Here is a 22,580-nt window from a genome sequence, read left to right as displayed (position 1 = left end):
TAATGTGCCAGCCGCTTTAGAGACAATGCAGGGTGTACTTCATGCTTGGTGCTGAAGGCACACCCTTAGGACAGAGAATTTCTGTCTTCCTCAAACCTGGGTTCCTGGTTTACTCAGCATTGTGCGCCTCTGAATTTAAAAAGAGAGAATGCTTTGAACTCTTTTCATGTGACTCAGTGTAGCTTCATTGTCTCATCACCAAAAGTTATTTTAAAAAAATCACTTGCATAGCCTATTATTAAAGGTGCAGTTTCGATCCCAGGGTGGTATTGTAGATATATATGTATACATATAATACATATTTAATATAAATATGCTTAATATATGAAGGTTCATTGTAGATTAATTTCAATAACTGAAATTAAAGCTAAAATAAACTTTAGAAATGGAAGCTAGTTGTATTAAGAAATTCTCATGATAAAATACCATCCAAATATTAAACTCTTTCAGATGAAAAATTTGCAGCCTTGTCGCATTTTATATTAAGATAGTCGCTGATCTTTAGCATGATTCAGTACATTCAGAAAACAATAGTATTCCACTCAGTCTTTCTTTTCTTTAATGGAGTCTTACCCACAAATCTGTGCGTCTTCCTACTTCCCACAGAGGTGGGAGCAGTGAGCCTGCAGCATTCTATCTGGTTGCCTCTGTGTGTTCTTCTCCAGAAACTCAGAGACAAAAGCACACCGTGAGTGTGTCAGAGCCAGTCACAGCCTTAGCAGGCTCTAAATGCTGGCATTTTAGCCTGCGCATCCTCGGTCGAATGGGTGTTTGGCTTTGTCAGTGACATTTCTGAGAGGAATAAATAGAACGGCCTTGATTCTGAGATGCGATGCAGGCATTTGCCCTCAGCAGACTCCTCAGGCGGCTGCAGCTGTCTCTGCTTTAATAGGAGGCAAGGGCCCTTTGGGCAGGGGGAGCTGGGGAACCAAGGGAGAACCGGAAAAGGAGTAGAGTGAGGAGATACAGTGATGGCACAGACCTGGACCAAATGTTTTCGTTCCTGTTTGTGTTCAGAATACAGAAGGACCTAGTAAGGCATATTTCTATTTTAAAACCCTCAACTGTCAGGCATCCTTCCTGAGTTCCATCTGTGATTAGACCCGCTGGCTACGAACTACCTCTCTCCTGACCTAGAAAGGCCAACCAAAGTTATCATCATGAACAGACATGTTCACTGTAGCCTAAAGGCCAGCCTAAAATAAACACATACTTGGTGCTATTCCAGAAACTTCCACACTGAAGGTCCAGGCATTGCTGAGGCATGGCTCTGAATTCATGGCTTGACTTTTATTGGTGTGTGTTGGGGGACAGATAGTTTTTTTTTTTTTAACTAGGCCTTGAGAATCATTCAGAAGTTAGTTAGGAACGCCCTTGATGCTTTGGTGTAGTGTCAAGTCGCTGTCAATTGTTGCTCATGTGTGGTCGCCCTTGGGAAAGCATCTTTGGGAATTTACTCCTCTTAACTTTCACTACTGTATGCAGATGGCCTGAACCTTTGGCTCCATTGTCGCCAAGTCTGAATTTTTCATTTCTTCCTGTGCTAGTAGTCAAACATTTCAGGGGCTAGAGATGAAAATACAAATTTAGAAAATTAGTTTGTATTCAAATTTATGAAGATAAAAATATCACCAATTTTTTGCCTTCTTTTGTTTACATTGATATTCTACACCTATGAAATGTCTCTGTGATAGTAATAAAAGTTGTGATGGGCAGAAGCCCTCGTGCACAGAAAACACCTTTAGGGATGGAGGAATACCAGCTCTCTTCAATCTCATCCTCTTCCAGTTGAGGAGCCTGATGTATGCCCAGCTGCTCTGGAAAGGGTTGCAGGAAAGGAATTCCCGTATTATTCAGGACTGTGGTCTTCACTGTTTTCCTTTCTTGCCCCCCACACATAAGATAAAAAGTACAGTGTTGAACAGACTCGAGAACTCAGAGGGGAAGTTAGACCATCGCTTCACTCATAGCTGGTCATGTCTGTCAGCATTTGCATACAGACATTTCTTATTGAGAACTGTTAGAAAACTGGAAGCAGAAGCCTACAACATTAACTGCACTGTCTGCTGTGGGGGCTTGGCATGCCATCAGCAGCCCAGGAATATAGCTGGAATTCTCTATGCTTTGTTCTGTCTGATCCTGCTGGACTAGTTTCTCTCCCCTGTGGTCCCATAACCATTCAGAGGCGTAATATTAATTATAATTGTTTGGCCATAGGCTCAGGCTTCTTACTGGTTAACTCTACATATATATTAACCCATTTCTAATAATCTGTGCCTCACCACTTGCCCCGTGGCTTACTGGTAATGCCCTGGCATCTTACCTCTCCTGTGACTGCTGGCACCTCCCCAACTCTGACTTCTTCTTTTTTTTAAAATATTTTTATGGTTTATTTAACTTTATTTTATGTGCATTGGTGTGAAGGTGTCAGATCCCCTAGAACTAGATCTTCAGACAGTTGTGAGCTGCCATGTGGGTGCTGGGAATTGAACCCAGGTCCTCTGGAAGAGCAGTCAGTGCTCTTAACCACTGAGCCATCTCTCCAGCCCCCCCAACTCTGATTTCTTTCTCCCTGTCTCTGCTTGATTTCCCACCTAGCCTATTCTGCCTTGCAATAGGCCAGATCAGTTTCTTTATTAACCAATGGTGATACAAAATATTCACAGCATACAGAGGGGCATCCCACATCACAGGGCATAGAAAGTAAAGTATTATTTCAGCTCTTTAGTAGGCAGAATAAAAGGAAAAAGAGGGGGAGATCCTCCTAAATTTCACTTCTCCATTTGCCTATTGAAAAATGAAAGCTTAGTCAAGAGTTTCCTGAGCAGGCCTTTGCTAACTCATACCCCGTCTCCAGGTGAGCAGGCCTTTGCTAACTCATACCCAGTCTCCAGAAGTGGAGCCAGTGGTTGATGCTGAGATTCGGACAGAATCAAATGGCAAGACTGTATGCTTTGTTCAGCTGTAAAATTGTGATGCTTGTAATATCCTGTGGTAAATATTTTCTTCTGGTTTATTTTTTAGTGTTTAAATGGGTGCGAAGAACATTAATTGCTCTCGTTCAGGTCACTTTTGGAAGAACCATCAACAAGTGAGTTGTACAGAATTAATGTTTGAATCCATGTGTTGCTACCCTTTGTCTGAATGTTGAATTTTTTTCCTTTTTTTTATTTTTTATACATTTTTATTGATATTTATTGAGCTCTACACTTTTCTCTGCTCCCCTCCCTGCCTCTCCTATCCCCTTCAATCCTCCCCCAAGGTCCCCATGTTCCCAATCTACTTAGGAGATCTTGTCTTTTTCTACTTTCTACGTCCCATGTAGATTAGATCTATGTAAGTCTCTCTTAGTGTCCGCACTGTTGTCTAAGTTCTCTGGGATTGTGGTTTGTAGGCTGGCTTTCTTTGCTTTCTGTTTAAAAACCACCTATGAGTGAGTACATGTGATAATTGTCTTTCTGTGTCTGGGTTACCTCATTCAAAATAATTGAATTCTTTTTGAGCAGAAAGTCTCCTTCTTTTGTGTTTGTTTCTGACATGATTCTGAGGCTGCGTGAGGAAGCAGAGTTCTGAATTTCTCTTGCAGCATGCATGGTAATTAGATGACAGAAAATTGCTAGCTCCAGCATGCTGGCCAGTGAGGGTCAGAAGGCTGCTCTGGAGAAGTTCCATTTGGATCACGGAGAGCCTTGGTATTCTGTTGTCATCGCAGGCTATGATTTAGCTGCTGTGAAAGTAAGATACTCTCCAGAGGGCAAGTATTACTCGAAGAGAAATACAAAGCATATATCGACTTTTAGAGTTGAGTTGTGTTAAAGCGTTAATTCTTCTTTACATGTGGACATCCGTGGTGGAGGCGGTGTCTGTCACACACTAACACCACAAGCCCCTCTTAGATCCTCGCCTGCATTGCAGTCTCCACTTACAGAAGAGCATTTTTACATGTAATCATCTACAGGGCGTTTTCAAGTTGTTTACACAAGTGTTCCGTGTTTGGCATTTGTTCGTGAAGGCTCTGGGTCTGCTGTGAGAACTGTCAGTCAGCGTTACTTGCTAAGAAGCTGCAAGAGCGTGCCATCAGCAGCGGTCAGGGCACACAGTGCAGGCGGTCTTTATCAGAGGTGATCTAACACTTCAGCTTCTCATCGTGAGGAGACAGAACCGAGAGCTGGCGTGACTTTCCCGAGGTGTCACCAGTATACTGTTCATACAATAGACTAACCTGGCTTCCAGGCTGTGACTCCTGTTTCACATTAGCCCAGTGCCTGGAATTTACAACTGCCATTGTCAGCTTCTTTTAAATAACCGTGCAAAATACAGATCTCCAAGAGATTAGCATTAGGATTTTCTGCAGAACAGAAATGTGAGTGGATGTCTAAGAATTTTAAAAATAAATCACTGTTTTAGGTATTGTAAAATAAGTTTTGAGATGAAAATATTGTTTTTCCAAGTGAATAACTTACTGTTGAACATTGGTGAGATGTTAATGTGATAGTTTTATTATGTAAATTCATACAGTTTTATAGGAAATACTATAAATGTATTTTAATACATATTAATATATTGATTTATACATAGAATGTGCTTTCTTGGTGGTCACACCAAATACTTACTTCTATTTTATTTCTAGAATTAAAAAAAACATAGTTTAAGTCGTCCATCACAGGCTTGTATAGTTAAGTTATTAACATTTATACAGAGAAAGAGCCCATTTAACGTATTGTTTATGTCTTGGGAAAACTTCACTAGCACTGAGAGGCCGTAGAGAGATTTCCAGGTGCCTTCTTTTCCCTCATACTTGAGCTCGCTCATGTGTTTCCTGGTCAGATTCAGCGAATCATGTACTTGCCGTGTTCCTCTAGCGACTTTGGCGCCGGCTCATGCAGTGGGCAGCTGAGCTTGTGCGCGGTGCGTAGTCAGGCAGTTTGCACAGTGCCTGAGAGCCTCTTGGAGGGAGCTTCCAGCTGTCATCCGCTGGGTTTGCTAGCAGGCCGGGAATTGTGAGCACCTGGTACGCACTATTTTTCCTTCTGCAGATGGCACATGATTACAGTAAGCAGCAGTGTTGTCAGCATCTGGTCTGGAAGCAACCGTGGTCTCATACTCTTGGTTTGCTTCAAAAGCTCTGGGTTGATAGAAAATGTTGAGGTGCTGTTCTTTTCTAAGAATTGCCAAGTATTCAGTCACAAGTTGAAGTTTCTTCATGGAGCACCAGTAGTTAATCGAGAGCAAAACTGCAGAAATCCAATGTGTTGCTGATGGCCCAGAGAACTTTCTTAGGCAGGCAGTGGGGCAGGTTGGCAGTGACTTTTTTTTTTCATAAATAGATAAATTAATTCTTCGTTTAGATTCGAATTGCACAGTATTTGGTCATGTTTGATTTTCATTTTAACATTGCAGCTTGACACAGAGTTTAATCATTTCCAACATTAACCGATTACTGTGTATGAAGTGTTGGACTTTGAACATCCATTTGGAGATGTCCTGAAACCCTTTCTTACTCTTAAAAATCTGAGACTTCAGGGGCTTACAGCGCTTTCTGATTACTGTTTATTTATTCATGGGCTTGATCTCAGGGGCTTCTGGGTCAGGGAGTCTAGGATGATCCTTTCCCTTTCCATGTCCTCCTCTTTCAGCTAAGTCCGGGCTCTTTTTCAATGGCTAAGGGAATGGTTAAAGTTGAACCAATAGGATTGTGTAGAGAAAATCATGTAAAGATCATTTCTGCATAACTGGGCAGGCTGAGTATCCCAACCCTTTGGAGTTGACTTGGTATTGTTGTGTCTTTGCTCCTAGCCAGTGGGCACTAGGTGCTTTCTCTGGGTCAGGGTATTTTCCCAGGACTCTCTTCCATGGTCACTCAAAGGGGCCAGTATAAAGTATGGTTCTCTTCCAGGACTTGAGGTCCCAAGGGGTGTTTCTTAGGCTGAGGAAGTGGGCTTGTGTTTCTGGTTTATAAGCTTCCCAGAGAAATGATCAATGTATGGGGGTGGATTTGGATGCGTCTCAGTCCTCTGTTCTTGTCTATCCTGATGGGAAGTCAAACATTTGGAAAAGTGGGTGCCACTGAAAAATGCAGAACCCATATTGTGTGTGTATATGAAATTCTCAAACAATAAAGAAAGAAAACAAAACAGAAAAATATGTGAACATGTGAACCCCAGGAATGAGTTGGTCATCCAGTATTGCCAAAGTGAACAATAGCCTTCATAGCCAAGGTTTAAAAGTAATTAGTTTATTCGTCTAACTTTTAGATCCTAACCTACCCATTGATGAACGCCTTCTGAGAATAGAGTAGACCTTTTTTCAAAACTTCATTCAAGCAATATTTTTTCTTTTAAAAGACAAATCCGGGATACAGTGAACTGGATATTCAGTGAGCAAATGTTGGTTTACTACATCAATACCTTCCGGGATGCTTTTTGGCCCAACGGAGTATTGGCGCCGCCAACTAGAATCAGAAGCGAAGCACAAAGTCAGGAGACGAAACAAAGAGCACAGCAGAAACTGCTCGAGAACATTCCAGGTGAGGCCTTGGCGAGAGAGAAGAACTTAGCACTTCGGGCCCGTGCCCTGTGCCTCCCTGGAGGACGCTTCCCATCTGCTGAGAAGACCCTGAAGAACACATTTAGTGCTTAAAGTTTACCATGAAACTTTAGAAATGTGCTTAAAACACATTTATTTTAATTACTAAAAGTAGCAAATGCTAAAATTATAGTCTTCATAAATGCCCACTGGTAAAAAGAGTCCCTGAGAGACACGCCTCTGAGTGCCTGGGGAGATTATCTGTTTTAGGTTAATCCAGGTAGGAGACCCACCTTATCATAAGTGGTCCTCTCCCCCGGGGTGAGGTCCTGTCTGAATCAGAAGGAGAAAGTGAGCTGAGCACCTGCATCCATCCCCTGCTCTCTGGCTCCTGACTGTGGAGACAACATGAGCAGCCTCCTCAGGCTCCAGATGTAAATTCCTCTCCGTGCTTGACTGCACCTCAAAGTGTGAGCCAAAATAAGCTCCTTATCTCTCTGTGGCTTTGTCAAGAGTATTTTATCATTGACAACAGGGAAAGTAACAAACACACCCAACATGTGCCAGGCCCTGAGTTCATCTCTCAGCAGTGGACTAAAACGTACAAAACTTTCTTTTCCCAGATACACTTCAGAGCCTTGTTGGACAGCAAAATGCCCGCCATGGTATAATAAAAATATTCAAGGCACTGCAAGAAACAAGAGCCAATAAGCACCTGCTGTATGTGAGTAAGCCAGCCCGCAGGGGACTTTTGTTTTTGGATTTTATGTTTCTGTTAGCAAATTAGGATAACTCTTAATCCTTCAAATTTTCAATACTTTTCTGACTTATAATTCGGAGCCTGGTTTTTTCTGCTTCATTTTTGCCTCTCCTCCCATTTGATGAAGAAGCATAAAGGGGACATAGCATCCTCTTCGCACACGCGGAGTTCTCCGAGACTTCTGATTCAGTGTCTCCGCATGACTTCGAGGTTTTGTTATTTTGGCAAAGGAAACCTTTTCTGATTAGAATTACCAGTATCAGGCAGGTGTGGTAGTACATGCCTATAATCCAAGTACTCAGGAGGTAGAGGCCAGTGTGGGCTCATGACACCCCCCCCCCCGAAAAAAAAAGCTAAACCAGAGGAAAAACACCAATATTAAATGTCACAGACAGTTGGATGTGTCTAATAGACCACTGAAATAAATGGAGTTTCTGTTGTCTGAACTCTTTTGAAAGCCCCTCGTTTACTGAGAATAATCTTAGAGCACAGATTCTGAGTAAACCCTCACCCGGCCCCTTCTCTGCTTTTCCTCCGTGGGACAGGTACTGATGGAGCTGCTGCTGGCCGAGCTGTGTCCCGAGCTGCGAACACACTTGGATCAATTCAAAGCTGGTCAAGTCTGAGATCGCACACACCAACCACCAGAGAAATGTCTGTGTAATAATAGACATGAAACATTTTCCTCTTTTCCACAGAGGGCCCAACAAGAACCACACTGACTTTTATTTTCGTGCCTCCCTCTAGTTTCATGTGAAAGAAGCGGAATTGGAGGGAGACAGACTGATGCTGTGGTAGGCAGTAGAAAAGCAAACTGATGCTTACTGGTTTTTACTGAAATGATGTAAATACTCTAAAGCTCAATTTGCTGATTGAAATACAAATGTTAATATGTGATAAGAACATAGGAAATATTTTAAATATCTATGAGAACAGTTTTGCTGTTAAATGACAAACTCTGAATATTATACAGTTAATCTCCTTGCTGAGAACTCTGAACATTCCTGTTTCTCGTGTATTGAAGAATAGCGCGATGCTCGGTGTAAAGTGTTTGTGAAAATTCTATTGTCTTTATTTTTACCAAAGATTTCCCATAGTTTGAAGCATTTGAAGCAATAAAATTTAAAAATGAATCACAGTGCTGGAAGGCATTGAGCTTGTGTCAGAGAAAGAGCAATAGCGTGGACACTGGTGCGCCTACGGTGGATTTGTCGGGAGCCTTTCCTTAGAAAGCATTGCCCTCTGAGAACTTCTGCAAGACAGTGCAGAGTGCGCTGCCTGAGTTGTGGTGCACAAAAGAGGCCAAATTGGTGAGGCAGTGGGGAGATGAGAAGTGAGCTGAACTGGGGAAATATGAGCTCCAAGACAGGGAAGCAGAAGAGGGAAGCTGCCTAAATCTTGTGCACTCCCAGGGCATTGGGTGAGGCCCAGGGTCTGGATTGTGTCCTTGTTGTCAGTGGGACCATGGACGCTGACTCGGTGTTCCTGGGCTTTTCCATTATTTGTCACTTTGTCACTGTGTTAGGCAGTAGCAGCATCATGCACTATCCTTCCTCTGGTTTCTAGAAATACTGAAAACAGGGCAAAGCTGCAATCTGAACAAAAGAAAAATATATTCAAGTCATATAGGTTTATCGTACTAATGGCTCGTAATGAACAAGTTCTTGATGAGACCCGGGTCTGAAAGATGGACGATTAAACAGCACGAGTCTCATTGTCTTCTAGTTACAGCTCCCCAGCCCCTTGGTTCCGACTAAAATGGTATTTGAGACTTCAGACAAAACTGAGGTTGGCTATTTTTTTAATTTCTTTTTTTTATTGATTTTATTCAGCTATACATTTTTCTCTGCTCCCCTCTCTTCCTTTTCCCTCTCCCATGGTCCCCAAGCTCCCAGTTTACTGAGGAGAACTTGTCTTTTTCTACTTCCCATGTCAATTAGATCTCTGTATGTCTCTTAGGATCTTTATTGTTGTCAAGGTTCTCTGGGATTGTGAATTGTAGGCTGTTTTTTTTTTTTTGCTTTATGTTTAAAAACCACGTATGAGTGAGTACAGATGATAATTATCTTTCTGGGTCTGGGTTACCTCACTCAATATGATGTTTTCTAGCTTCATCCATTTGCCAGCAAATTTCAAGATGTCATTATTCTTTTCTGCTGTGTAGTACTCCATTGTGTAAATGTAACACATTTTCCTTATCCATTCTTCGGTCGAGGGGCATTTAGGTTGTTTCCAGGTTCTGGCTATGACAAACAAAGCCGCTATGAACATAGTTGAGCACGTGTCCTTGTGCACGGGCTAGGGCGAGGAGGAAGGCCCCCCAAACATTAGACAGACAAGATAAAGGGAGTCTGTGGTACCTTGGGTATGACAATAACACAAGCATCTAGGACTGCCCAGGATAGGAACAATTGGAAAACCGCCATAAACGGGCTGCCCGTGCATGCTCAAGCATTGCCAGGACATAGATGAATGACATGATGAAATGGTCGCAGAGGGGAAGTCCTCATTTCCAGGGTTGGTTAAAGTCTGTAACTTTCGTATAGAATGCAGGAGTGAATAACTATTTCTTCTCTTTATATAAAAACAAAGTTCAATTCGTGTACTTGAGTATAGAACCAAGGCCAGGCTTTTCATTCTACAGACGCTCTAGCAGATGCTATCACATAGAAATTCCATTTTCTCACCACTAACAGATTTGTTTTTATTTATCCGCCATTGTAGATGACATTGTGTGGCTCAGTGGTTAAGAGCAGCAGCTGAACTTCCAGAGGACCCCAGTTCTATTTCTAGCACCCACATGGGGTTACAACCATCCATACCTCCAGCTCTAGAGGATCTGTCACCCTCTTCTGGCTTCCCCCAGCACCAGTCTCGTGTGTGTGTGTGTGTGTGTGTGTGTGTGTGTGTGTGTGTGTGGTGTACAGACATACAAGTAGGCAGAACACCCATACACATAAAATAAATTTTAATTTTTCAAAAGAAAATGACATTGAAATTTCTAAAAGTCATACCAGCTAATATACTGCCAAAAGGCAGGCATTAAGGTATCTTCAAGACATATTGTTTTTAATACAATTTCACAAACATATCACAGTTGGGAGCAGTGAGACCCCAGATCCTGAATTTCTTGTAAACAACTTGTTCCCCCCCCCCCCCCCCGATCTGAGTGCCTACAGCTGCTCTGAGCAGGAGACCTTCAGGAGTTCCTGAGGGCAGGAGAGTGGTTTCTGGTGGGTTTGGCTGGGGGGTGGCTATCTCTGTATAATCTGCCCCTGAACACAATAAAGGGGGCATTCTTGGGGAATTCAAGGATGAACCATGTCGCTGTCTGTCTGTGTGTGTCTGTGTATTTTAACCTCCATCCCCCTTGCCCAAAGCTCGCGAACTGGGTGCCAGCGCACAGAGCGCAGACACAGGGGTGTGGTGCATGGCACATCACTACACAATCTAAAGCAGGTGGGCCTTGGTTTTCACTGTGACGTTTTCTTTGGTAGGTTTCACTGACACTAAGACAGTCCTGCTGCTAATTAAAATGTCTTTCTTCTTATACCTGGCCTACCTCAAGCTCAAAAGAGATCCTCATGCCTCTGCCTCCCAATCGCCACCTAGCCTAATTTAATTTTGACACAATATTTAGACCACCAATATATGGAAAAAGTGGGCTAATTTATTTCCTAAGTATTTAGGAATTTCTGCATACTTAGGGAGACAGTCATTAGAGTGAAGACAGTCTACAAAATGGGAAATAATTACCAACTAATAGTATCCTTAATATCTATGATATGTATAAAAAAACTGCAAAAATTAAACACTAAAAATCAGAATCACCCAACCAAGTAGATGGGCTAAAAGAACTACCACATTGCCCAGCTATACCACTCCTGGGTGTGTTCCTAAATGATGTGGGTCAGCACCCTACCAAGGTAAGTGTCCACCATCTCCAGTGGTGAGGAAGTGCAGCCCGCTTAGATGTCCATTAACAGATGAATGGATGGAGAAAATGTGAAACAATTGCAACGGGATTTGATGCAGCCGTAATGAAAAATGAAATACTTTGTCAGGAAAACAGATGGAACTGGAAGTCGTTATGTAAAATGAAATAAGACTCTGAAGAGCAAACGGTTTTTTTCTCATGTGGAACTGAGATCTGAAAGTCTGTGTGTGTCTGCGGTCTGCGCGTGTGCATGTGTGTGTGCTTGTGTATGCGTGTGTGTGTGTGTGTGTAGAGCAATGTTTGTATTTCTGTGTCTGTGTTTATAGCTCATGAAAATAGAGAATCAACAGGAAGAGGAAGGGATCGTAAGAGAGGTGGGAAATAAGTCATAGAAAATATGTGATAAGGAAGGAGAGGGGCCAGGTGGTGGTAGCGCATGCCTTTAATCCCAGCTCTTGGGAAGCAGAAGCAGGAGGATCTTTGAGAGTTTGAGGCCAGCCTAGTCTACGAAGGCCAGACAAGGCTGTTAGGTAAACCTGGTCTGTCTGTCTGTCTGTCTGTCTGTCTGTCTCTCTCTCTCTCTCTCTCTCTCTCTCTCTCTCACACACACACACACACACACACACACACACACACACACACACGAGACAAACTGGAGAAGGAAGAGGTAGCTGTGGGGACTCCAGGGAGGGAGGGCAGTAGGGGCAAAGGAATGAGAACAAAGTATAGCAACACATTTATGGAATTCACATCTTTGTGTGCTAACCTAAAGCATAATTCATATAGCATTCTCAGGCTGGATTACAAAACGGTATTTAGATGTAGTCCTTTGGTTAATGATTTTTATATTTTTTCCATATTTTATCTTGTATAGAAGTGTTTCTAAGATTTAAAATAAATGTAGAAAATGAATACAAAGGAAAGCATATTGCTGTAATTCTTATATTTGTCAGAGATCATGATGGGTTTTGCTCATTTAATTAAGATCTTTGAGGGAACATTTGGAGGGACATGATGCTAAGTAATTTCTTAAATCCATTTTTTTAAAAAATTTACAACTTAGCCAGTTATCTGTAAGAATCTTTTAATAAGTTATAAAACACTATACACTTTCTACAAAAAATGGTTTGGAAGTCTAATCTTTAAATTGTTTTTGGCCTTCATTTAATTTTGTGAAAAGTTTCAGATGACTCAATAACATTTTTAAATTATCAAAATTCATAAAATTAAACAAATGCCAAAGAAAATGTAAATAATTAAGCTTTTAAATTACGTTTTTAACTAAGTCGGCAGCACGTGTACTTTGGAAAGCACAAAACTCAATCTTACTAAGTCGTTCCAGACACTGTTTAATAAGGCAAGGGGGCACTTGCTCTTGGCATTATTTCAAACTCAGGGCGGTCCGGGCCACTCTAGGCTAAGAGGTGGCCCTCTGAGGACTCTTTCCAGCAATTCGATTGGTGTCTAAAGTTTGGTTTGTACAAATTCCAGAAGAATGAAGGAGACGTTTCTGTAAAATACCCCGGATAATAGAATGGGGGTGTAGAAAACAGCAGCCATAGCTGCTGTGAGCATGTGCACGCTGTTTCCGGTTAGGATGGGCGGTCTCTGTTGAAACGCATTGTGGTCTAAATCCTTTGGCGAATAAGCAGGCAGTGAAGCTCATCTGCCAGCGCAGGGTTCAGACGGCAAGCCTTCAAAGTGGAGAGAGAAGAGAGTCGGGTATCTGACAAACTCTCACTGCTTAGTACTTTGCTTTAAAAATACACACACATACACACACACACAATTTTAAAATTAAAACTAAAGAATTATTAAAACAAGAGAAATAGAAATCACTTTTGGTCTCAAGCTGTTATATATGTGAACAACAGAATCTATTATAATTCAGTTTTAAAACACACAGTCTTATTATGCCTACATCGTGATAGGGTGCGTGATTCTAGAAGGTCAAGTGTTTGGCAGGAACATCAGAGATTATCTGCTACCTGGCACCATTTGGAGCAGCAATTGTCTCTTCAGTGCCGAGGACGTTGGTCTTACACTATTTGCTTAGCTTCTTATTCTCGGCTAGAATTTATCTTCTAAGAAAAAACCTCTGTATTTGTTCTGAGATGGTGAAGTCAAAAGATTCTTCCTTGCACTGAGCTGAAATTTCCCTCCACATACTTTAGAAACATTGTGGGATCTATGAGAATGCACATTGCTTAGAGATACCCAAGGGGCCATGTCTCTAAGAGTGAGCTGCCACCAGACAAGTGTCCCTGGACTGACGTCTGGGCTTCTGCCATCTTACTGCCTTCCTTTGGTGTAGCTCCAAGTCCCCTCCCTCCCCGCCACAGTTCCTTTGTGCAGGACACTCTCGATTCAGTGACCACCACTGTCAGGATGCCGCCATGTTTGGCTCTCCATGAAACATAAACCTCATATGGCGTCACTAGCTTGCTGCCTCTTCGTCAGCACCTCCCATAGTATCGCGTGGGCTCACTGATACTGTGTCTACGTCTAGGCTGGTGCACAGCAATGGGGTTCTCATCCCCAGCAGGTAGAAAACCATTCTCATATTGCTGATTGTTTACTGCCCTTGTAGAGTGTTTATACCAAATACTGGGTCCTTTAAACTAGATGTTCCCCCAGATCTAGAACACGAAGTTGCATTGGTTTGGAGATTAGCATGGTGCAAAAAGGTTTATATTTTTAGAAAAGTTCCTTTGCTCACACTCATTTCTCATATGGAAAGAAAGGTGTGGTGGTAAAAACCTCAGACATCCATTGTGTTTGTTACTTTGGAAAGCTGTTTCCAACACAGTAGCTGAGCTTTGGCAGGTACGGTGGTATCCCACTCCCAGAGACTATGAATTACTTCTTCTAAAATAAGGCCTGGTACTAGCCTCTCATTCCAGAATCTTCGGATTCCACAGTGGCAGGATTGCCGTGAGTTCCAGGTCAGCCTGGAACACAGCAAGACTTATGACCACAGAACCACATACAGAGTTAATTATGACGCCATTCTAACGTGTGCTCAAGAATGTCATGGACATAGGAGCATAAAGCACACACAGTTTTTAAAAAATTCACTGCAACGTCCCCCTTCCCCAGACCCACCGAAATCTCAGATCTGAAAGTGACCATGTGGATTCAAATGGGAGAGGAAGGAGAGAGGGTTACTGATTACTGATGACCTTATAGTCATGAAACTTTCTCCTGGGTGCGCTGCTTTAAGATGTACATTTAATTACAATACTGGAATGGAGGTGTAGGTTTAATCGTTTTTTGGTTTTGGTTTTGATTTTGCTGAAGGCCCAAACATTTAGGCCCTAAAGGTGCAGGTGGCAGCAAATTTAAGGAGACTAGTTTACATCAAAATGGGACTTTTATCATCTGAGCTTAATAACCAGCGACTAACCATAGGCAGGTTTTCTGCACAGTGAAAAGGCAATGGTTTCCAGTTAGGTCAGTTTCTAGATCATCCCCAAACTTACCTTAGAGTAATAGAGCCTGGCAGATGCTTCATCTTTCGTGATGCCCAAGCCAAGCTGGAGACACCGTGCGTAGTAGAAAGAGGCCATGGCCATACCTTTGCTGATAAACTCTGGGAGACAGTCTGTGACGTGCGCTATCATGGGGATGTCGTGAACCTCATCGTAGTCTGCTATCCTGAAGGGACATGAAAGATTGAAGAGGATATCAGTCATGGTTTATGTTTTCACAGATCCATCTGTGGGAATTCTCTGCTCAAAATGTTGCTACTACCCTTTTGAGAAGTTTGCTGTGGGGTGAAGTTATGCAATACAATGTGCTAATAGCAGGCAGGGACAAACTTAGACCATAGCTTCCTGGTGGGGACACTAGTAGGGATCAGCCATCAAAGAAATTTTGTGCTCATTAATATTTTAAGAATATCATCATCTTGTGGATAAATTGAGTAGGGGATAAAAAAGAACCCTGTATTCCCTTGTGCAGGGAGCAGAGGAAGCCCCAACTGAGTGAAGTCATGAGGGAATGTGTATTTTGACATGGGCACAACCATGCTAGAAACTCCAAGGACTCGGGCCCATGGGACAATTGATAAAACTGTTACCCATTGGGCCAGGCTGGAAAGATATGGCAAAGCGACTGAAGTGTGTGCAAAGACTAGCAGCTGCGGCTTCCTCCTCCCAGATGTTTGCAGCTGGAGACTGTTCCCTCCAGGACCTTCAGCCAGCACAAAACACTGAGGTTCCAGGTTGAGGAGGTAGCAGAACCACATCCCTCCCCCAACTGTATTTTATTTAACTCGTGTCTGTCCTTTCCTCCCAGGGTCCAAGCTGCTGTAAAACATGGCACCCTTGGTTCATACAAGGAAACATCAGCCTTACAGTCATCACACAGGCCCACCTTAACACTGTAAGAAATTTGCAGATTTTTCTTGAAAAAAAAAATGTTCGGTAGGAAAGAAGCCACCCTTTGCAAACTATACACAAATACGTGGATGTGTGTGAGAAGGACACCTGGTCAGCTTCATGTTTAAAATCTTAGGATGTTAAACATCCTAAGAACTGTTCAAAATCTTAGGATGGGCACTGCCTGGGAATACCAGAGGTGGTTCCTTCAATGGCCTGCTGCCCGGAAGCTAAGATGTCCGGGAGGGGAAGGGAGAAACTCTCCATGTCTGGTCCTCCGTGGGGTGGGGGGATGGGCACATGTCTGGGACTATGGACAGCTCACCCACAGTCTGGTGGGCACTCTAGAGCACCGTGGACTGTTTGTCTGGGTCCGTCTCCACGTTTGTACAGCACGGATAAATATATGTAGGCAACAGAATGGAGCCTTATGGATTCAGAAGAGTTTCCGAAGAATTCCTAAGACGCGGTGTAAGCCGAACAATACCGCGGTCGTGAAGCTTTATTTCAACTACACAGTAATGGAAGTACGGGACTGAGGAGTATAGGAAGAGATGAAGATTTCTTCCTAGGCGTTTCCAATGTGTCAGTTTATCGTGAGAAACTCACTTCAGCTGATGCCTCTGAAATCCTGAAGGTGAATGGCATAGAATTGCCCTTTTCAGTATGGGCAGAAGTAGCCACACTGGCTATTCACTTGAATCTTAACTGGTTTAAATTTTCAGGGCGCAGTGGCAGGAGGGTATTTAAGGTCATTGGGTACTTGTCATTTCAACCCTGAAAAAAGTTTTGTTGGGCAGATCTGGCATAACATCAAGTACTTGGAAACCCCTCTACTTACTACTCAAGTGTTATTGTGGCTTGAATGTGTCCCCTGAAACATTCATGTATTTCCACTGTCACAAAATTCAGAGGTGTTTAGGTCACAAGGGCCTGCCTCATTCATGAGACTAAGGCCCAGATATAGAAGGCTGCACACAGCCTTTTTTTTTGGGGGGGGGGTTCCCTTTGACACCCTGAATATGAGGACACGACACCCCACCTCTGGAGAAATGCAGGCCTCATCAGCCAACTGAACTTCTCAAAACTTTGATCTCAGACTTGTGGGCTCCAGAAATGTGAGAAACAATGTCTCTTCGTTATAAACCATCTGTGGTGGTGGCATAGCAACGCAAAACAAACCCAAGACACTCGCCTTTTGGAAAACGCAACGCACTTGGTAAAAAACTTCATCTTGTAATAGTACTCCACGAGAGTCCCCTGGGCGTAGACATTCCCTCGTTCCGCTGCTTCCCGTAAGCACTGCAGGGCGGCCTCCGTGTTCTGGTGGATTCCCTGACCGTAAAAGTACATGAGACCAAGTGCACCCTGGGACTCCAGATTCCCATTGCCACAAGCTTCCGAATGCCAGAAAAATGCCTGAGAAATCACAATTTCATTTTGTTATCTGCAGGGTGAGATTACGAGGGGGTTCTAGAAAGTAAAAGTTCTAGAGGCGTGGTTAGGTGACAGGTCTCCAGCTGTACAGTTGCCCTTGGCTGTATTTACATGGGTGTGGAACCCGCGGGCTTGGAAGTGCTGAAGTGAGTGTCACAGGCCAGCATTGTTCGTGGCAAAAGAGTATTCATGTTTTTATCTTTTGACATGTATTCATTTATTGTGTGTGTGCATGTGATCTGTGACAGTCGGTTCTCTCCTTTCTCATGTGGGTTCTGAGGCTCAATCTCAGGCCATCAGGCTTGGTGGCAAGAATACATAACTGTGAGCCATCTCACTGGCCCGGCCTTTTTGTTTCTTGTGTGACCTGAGAATCTAGGGGAAAGATAGTGCCACCCACATTAAAAACAGGTCTTCCCACCACACCTTAACCTAGATAGTCCCCCCCCACACACACATAAGCCCAGAGGCTTCACTCCTCCGTGATTCTACAGCCAGATTAACTATCACATGACCTACCGCTCTGAATCTGATGTAAAGACATTAGGAGTAGATGCTGAGGATCAGCAGAACATCCCTGGCTGTTATCTGCCTCTTAGGAATTTGCCCTTAACCCTGCACTGACCAGTAGCCCTACATTTCCTTCTCATTGTAGGATTTCCTTCCAATTATTGTCATGAGACTACTGTCACAGAAATCCAGTGGCTATAACTTTTAATTCCTGGTATGTGTTCTCGCCAGTGTCATTTTGTGCTTTCTCAAATCAGAGGAAGCATCTCTTTACTTAAGCTTCAAAGGTTCCGACCATTATTTCAGGAGTGTGCCTTTTCTTTTACTTTTTGCAGTGCTGTGCTTTGTTGGTTTAACGTTTTTTAGCAGACGCCAGATTTTCGTACCCATAATCTCCTTTGGTAGAAGCAGGGACAGCAACAGCTGTACATGCTGGAAAGGGTGGAGCCGAGCTCTCAGACTTTTGATGGTTAATCTTGACTGTCGGTTGGGTTGGGTAAGAAATCCCGATGCAGTGAAGCACAGTTCTGGATTTCATTGTGAGGGGTTTCCAAAGGAGATTAAGGGGGTTGAACCTGATACCAGCCAATAGCATCAGGGCCAGGAGGATGTCTGCTTCTTGGCTGCAATGAGGTGAGTGTCGGAGACCAATTTCAACAAGTATACCAGCACTCACCAGAGTAGGGGTTTGGAGGGTAGAAAAGTGAGTGAGGAGGAAGAAGAGAAGAGCGAACATAATAAAAGAGAAACACAGGACAGTAGTACCAGGAGGGAGTTCCAGTGAATACTGAAAAATTCCAACATTTAATTTTCCATATACTTTTATAACTCAATACAAGGGGGGGGGAAGGAAGGCAAAAGACCACTTTAACTGATACAAAGGACAACCAGAACAGTTACCTGCTTTAATATGTGAGCCATCAAGCCATTAATTCACGAGAAAAGCATTCTGTTGTGTAGGCAGTGAACCCACCCTAGACAAAGTATCCTGAAGGTAGCCACTCGCTGGGTCAAACCTCTTAATTCACAAGAAGGAGCGGAAGTATACTTGAATTTTCTAACCTTTAGTTAGGGTGGAGTGGATCTACCTTTAGGACCATCTTAACGTCAAAAACACCAAGCAACCACACCCTGGTCAGGGTGTATAGCCACGCTTGTCAACAACTTTGAGCAAGCTGAAACTCTCAGACAAGGTGAAAATAGGCTCACATTTTTGGACCTCCACAGGTGAGCACTAAGTTGTTGTGGTGATGGAAAGTCAAAGATGGGGTCCCAAAGCATGAGCTGCTCCTACATTGTTCAGGAAATGTAAGCAATATCCAAGTCTACACACGTACTTCACAGTGTCTTCTCTGGAAAGAACCAGCGAAGCGATTATGAATCTAGATGCTATATCGCTAGTGTTCAAAGGAAGAGGGTTGGGATACAGGTCAGTATTTGAGCGCTAGCAAGGCTGGGGTTTTGCCAGTACCAAAATAAACACATTTTTTAAGATGGGACGAGAAAGTTACCTTTTCTAACTGTTTGGGCTCTTTCATTGAATAATACAGTCCCAGAATACTTTGCGCCTTCACACTGGCTTTTGGGTTTCCATTGTCTGCAGCAAACAGCCAGAGTCTGAGAGAGAAAACAAGGGGAGTTATTCTTTGTTGCAGCCTTTTGAAGCCCGCAGTTTTACTTCCAGAGACCATTACCTCTCTGCTTCATCATCCGATCGTTTCACACCTCTCCCTTCAAAATAAGCTCTTCCAAGGTTGTAAGCAGCAGCGAATTTTAAGTGTACTGTCTGGGGGCATGGAGAATCGAGGATTTTCTTCATATAGTTCACTCCTTTTTCCTTCCACAAAGGAAAAGAACAAACAAACAAACAAAACACTAGTCTTTAGTTTAGCTCAAATGGAATGTCTTTCTTCCTATAGTGTAAAGTGTTCAAGTTTATCACGTGTGTAAAAGATCACAGATCTATACTTAGGAGTATGTTTATTATGGGTTTTCAGGGGGAGGCAAGGAGAGAAAGGTTGTTTAGATTGTGTGCTGATAGGCATTCCTGGAAGCTGCGGAGTGAATATCTTACACTACCTTCTCTAGCCCGCATTCTACTGAGTGTGTTCCTTAGTGACAAGATGTCTAAAATGCCAACCTTCATGTGGCATCAGTACTGTGACACAGTTTGCATTCTAACTACGAGTGACAAAACATCTTCTCTGAGTAAGGGGAGGTTTTGTGAAGAAGCCTGATAGCCCACGTTTGATCCTGGAATCCACATAGTAGAAAAGGAGCTCTCCTCTGACCTCTATGTGTGTTATGTTATGGGTGTGGGTGTGCATACACCCATGTTGTTTTGGTAGAGGACTCTAGTTTGATTTTTTTTTTTTTCGAGACAGGGTTTCTCCGTAGCTGTTTTGATTCCGGTCCTGGAACTAGCTCTTGTAGACCAGGCTGGCCTCGAACTCACAGAGATCCGCCTGCCTCTGCCTCCCGAGTGCTGGGATTAAAGGCGTGCGCCACCATCGCCCGGCTCTAGTTTGATTCTTAGCACCCAAGTTGGTGGCTCCTAACTCCCTGTGACTCCAGCTCCAGGATATTCACTGCTCACTTATGACTCCTATAGGTACCTGCACTCACATGTGCATGTGCGCATACAGTGCAATTAAAAGTAAAATCATTTTTGAAAGTCAAAATAAAAGAGCATCACTAAGGCATTCTCATAGAAAGCTACCCAAAAGTTACCTAAGGTGTGGCAGTTCCTCAGCCAATTGCCTGTGGCTCCGAATCTGCTCCCTGACCTTTTCCAGTCCAGAAACTCTGTCCATCCCATGGCTTTACTAATCTTCAGAAATGACTCCTGTTAGCTAAACCAAGACAATGAATTCCTGGCATTGGGTAGCTTCCTTTCTGTTCCACACACCACAATGCCAAGACATTTCCAGATCTCCGGAGCAAACATCTTGTTCTGACTTTCTCTCTTTCGTTTCTCTGTCATCATTTAAGCCTCCACTTGAATGTAACTCTTCTGAATGGTGTTCCACAATCCCAGTGTCAATGCAATGCCCTTTGGTTGCTCAACCAATATTTGTTATTTCAAATGCTGCCCATGGCCCCCAGTTTGTTTTCTTGGGCTGAGTGCTAATTCTGACTGCTGTGGAATGATCCTCTTGTACACTATAAAGATTTGCCAATTAAATTGATGTAATAAAATGTTGATTGGTCGGTAGCCAGGCTGACCATTAGCCAGGCAGGAAGTATAGGTGAACAAGCAAACTAAGGATGATGGAAAGGAGAAGGACAGAATCAGGAGTCACCAGTCAGGAAAAGAGGGAACAGGCAATGAATGTGCCATGCTAATAAAGGTACTGCCATGTGTAAATAAGGAATATGTAAGAGCAAATTAGTAATAAGCCTAAGCTATTGGCTTAACATTTATAATTCATATAAGGCTCTGTGTGGGCAATTTGGAAAGTAGCTGCCAGGTATTTGGGAAGAGGTAGGTGGACAAGCAGCATCCATTTTCACCTGGGGCAGGAGGACTTAGCCAACAGCCTAAAGCTAAGGCCACTGAAGGCCATAGCTGAACTCAGCAGCAGAGGTCTATTTGGACCCTTGAGTTTAGTTGGTAACTTCAGCTGTCACAGTTGGATCCAGTTATCTGTCTTCCCACCTATTCTCAACTCCACAATGCCCTTTGCAGCCTCCCCTCTACTCCAGTTGCTCTCTCAACTGAAATGGTCTAGTTGGCAATAAAATCCCCAAATTCTCCTTCCTCCACTTCTTTTACTTCCTGTGCCTAAACTCTGTGGTTCCATGAGGCTCTCTTTAGGGAAGGTAACATACTAAATGTTCCAATATATTATAATATTAAACATATTATAATGCTCAAAGATGGAGCTGGCTTTGTTTTCTCTTTTTCCCTCTCATCTCTACCCTATTTATAGAAAGATACATAGAGTATCTACTTAGATAATTATAAAAGTAACTGCTTCATAGTTCATAGAACCCACCACTTTTCTAGATCTCTCATTTTCCTTGCCACAGGTCACATCCTAACACCTGCAGGAAGGCTTTGGCTCTGGGTTTAGGTTTCCTCGTGTCATTCCAATGTTTGATCTGACTTAGTGACCATGAGGAAAGAAAAACCATGTGCTTCAGCCAGAGAGTTAATTGTCATATACAGGGCACCTCCAGTGTCCCCTGCCTACACTCCATGTCCCCTAGGCAACCATGGTCATGCCTTAACTATTATCTGAATATCATCTGAAACCACAAGCCACATGCTGTACATGTGTCATTCCACAGTCATCTGGCTTTCCTTCCGTTCTCATGAGTGGTCAGGTCCCAGACTGAAGTCCTGGTGTGGGATTCCCCATTGTAGGCAGTGTCTGCCTACAATGTCCCTTTTCCCTTCTTAGTTTCCATACTTTATCTTTGATTTTCAGCAGTTTGGCTGTGATGTGAGCCAAGAAAAGTAGTGTGTGTGTATTTGTGTATGTGTGTGTTCATGTGTACATGTGTGTATGCATGCGTGTATGTGTGCATGTGTGTGTGTGTCACCTGGGATTCATAGAACTTTCCTGTTCCCTTCTAATCGTAGTTTTCAAGACTAATCTAGTTTACTTTGGTGTAGTTTCCACAGCCTGTAAATTTTGCTCATTATGTCTTGCCCAGATTGAATCATTATTTTCCATTGAAAGATTTATGCAAAATCATGGTTGTCAACAACTTTTACCTTACTCCTATTATGGAGGGTTTTATTGGGAGTGGGGTGGCGAAAGATGGTCAAGCTCTCTTTCATGTAGTTCCAAAAATAACCTGAGAATCGATAAAATACCTCTCTTTTATCTTTATACCCTTTTCACAGTGTTTAGCTTGCAAGCAAACTTTGAGGGAGTTGTGAGGGCATAGAAGTTAGAATGAAATATGTACTTTTTCCAAAAATTTTCATCCCTCTACCTCTCCTTCTCTCCCTCTCCAAAGCTCCCGTGTCCTCTCCCTCCCTCCCTCCCTCCCTCCTTCCCTCCCTCTTCTTCCTCCC

General features: G+C 43.0%; 2 protein-coding genes across 3 annotated transcripts in view; one reads left to right on the top strand and one right to left on the bottom strand.

Annotated features, from left to right (window-relative positions):
- Snx25 (sorting nexin 25) overlaps window positions 1-8,497 on the top strand; it is an 80,659-nt gene extending 72,162 nt beyond the window's left edge. The window contains exons 13-16 of the mRNA XM_005362650.3: window positions 3,025-3,091; window positions 6,345-6,526; window positions 7,149-7,249; window positions 7,831-8,497. Of these exons, the coding sequence (XP_005362707.1) occupies window positions 3,025-3,091; window positions 6,345-6,526; window positions 7,149-7,249; window positions 7,831-7,911 (431 nt within the window). The 3' untranslated portion in view covers window positions 7,912-8,497. The remainder of the gene's footprint in view (window positions 1-3,024; window positions 3,092-6,344; window positions 6,527-7,148; window positions 7,250-7,830) is intronic.
- A 4,067-nt stretch (window positions 8,498-12,564) lies between these two features.
- Window positions 12,565-22,580, bottom strand: part of Lrp2bp (LRP2 binding protein) — a 40,068-nt gene continuing 30,052 nt past the window's right edge. For both annotated transcript variants that reach the window (XM_026786969.1, XM_005362576.2), the window contains 5 exons: window positions 19,246-19,388; window positions 19,063-19,168; window positions 16,800-17,023; window positions 14,705-14,879; window positions 12,565-12,916 (listed from right to left, as the gene is read on the bottom strand). In XM_026786969.1, the coding sequence (XP_026642770.1) occupies window positions 12,851-12,916; window positions 14,705-14,879; window positions 16,800-17,023; window positions 19,063-19,168; window positions 19,246-19,388 (714 nt within the window). In that variant the 3' untranslated portion in view covers window positions 12,565-12,850. The remainder of the gene's footprint in view (window positions 12,917-14,704; window positions 14,880-16,799; window positions 17,024-19,062; window positions 19,169-19,245; window positions 19,389-22,580) is intronic.

This window comes from Microtus ochrogaster, linkage group LG7_11 (genome assembly GCF_000317375.1).
Source record: "Microtus ochrogaster isolate Prairie Vole_2 linkage group LG7_11, MicOch1.0, whole genome shotgun sequence".
Classification (NCBI taxonomy): Eukaryota; Metazoa; Chordata; class Mammalia; order Rodentia; family Cricetidae; genus Microtus; species Microtus ochrogaster.
The sequence above is the reverse complement of the archived record's forward strand: the minus strand, read 5'-3'. Positions and strand labels throughout refer to the sequence as shown.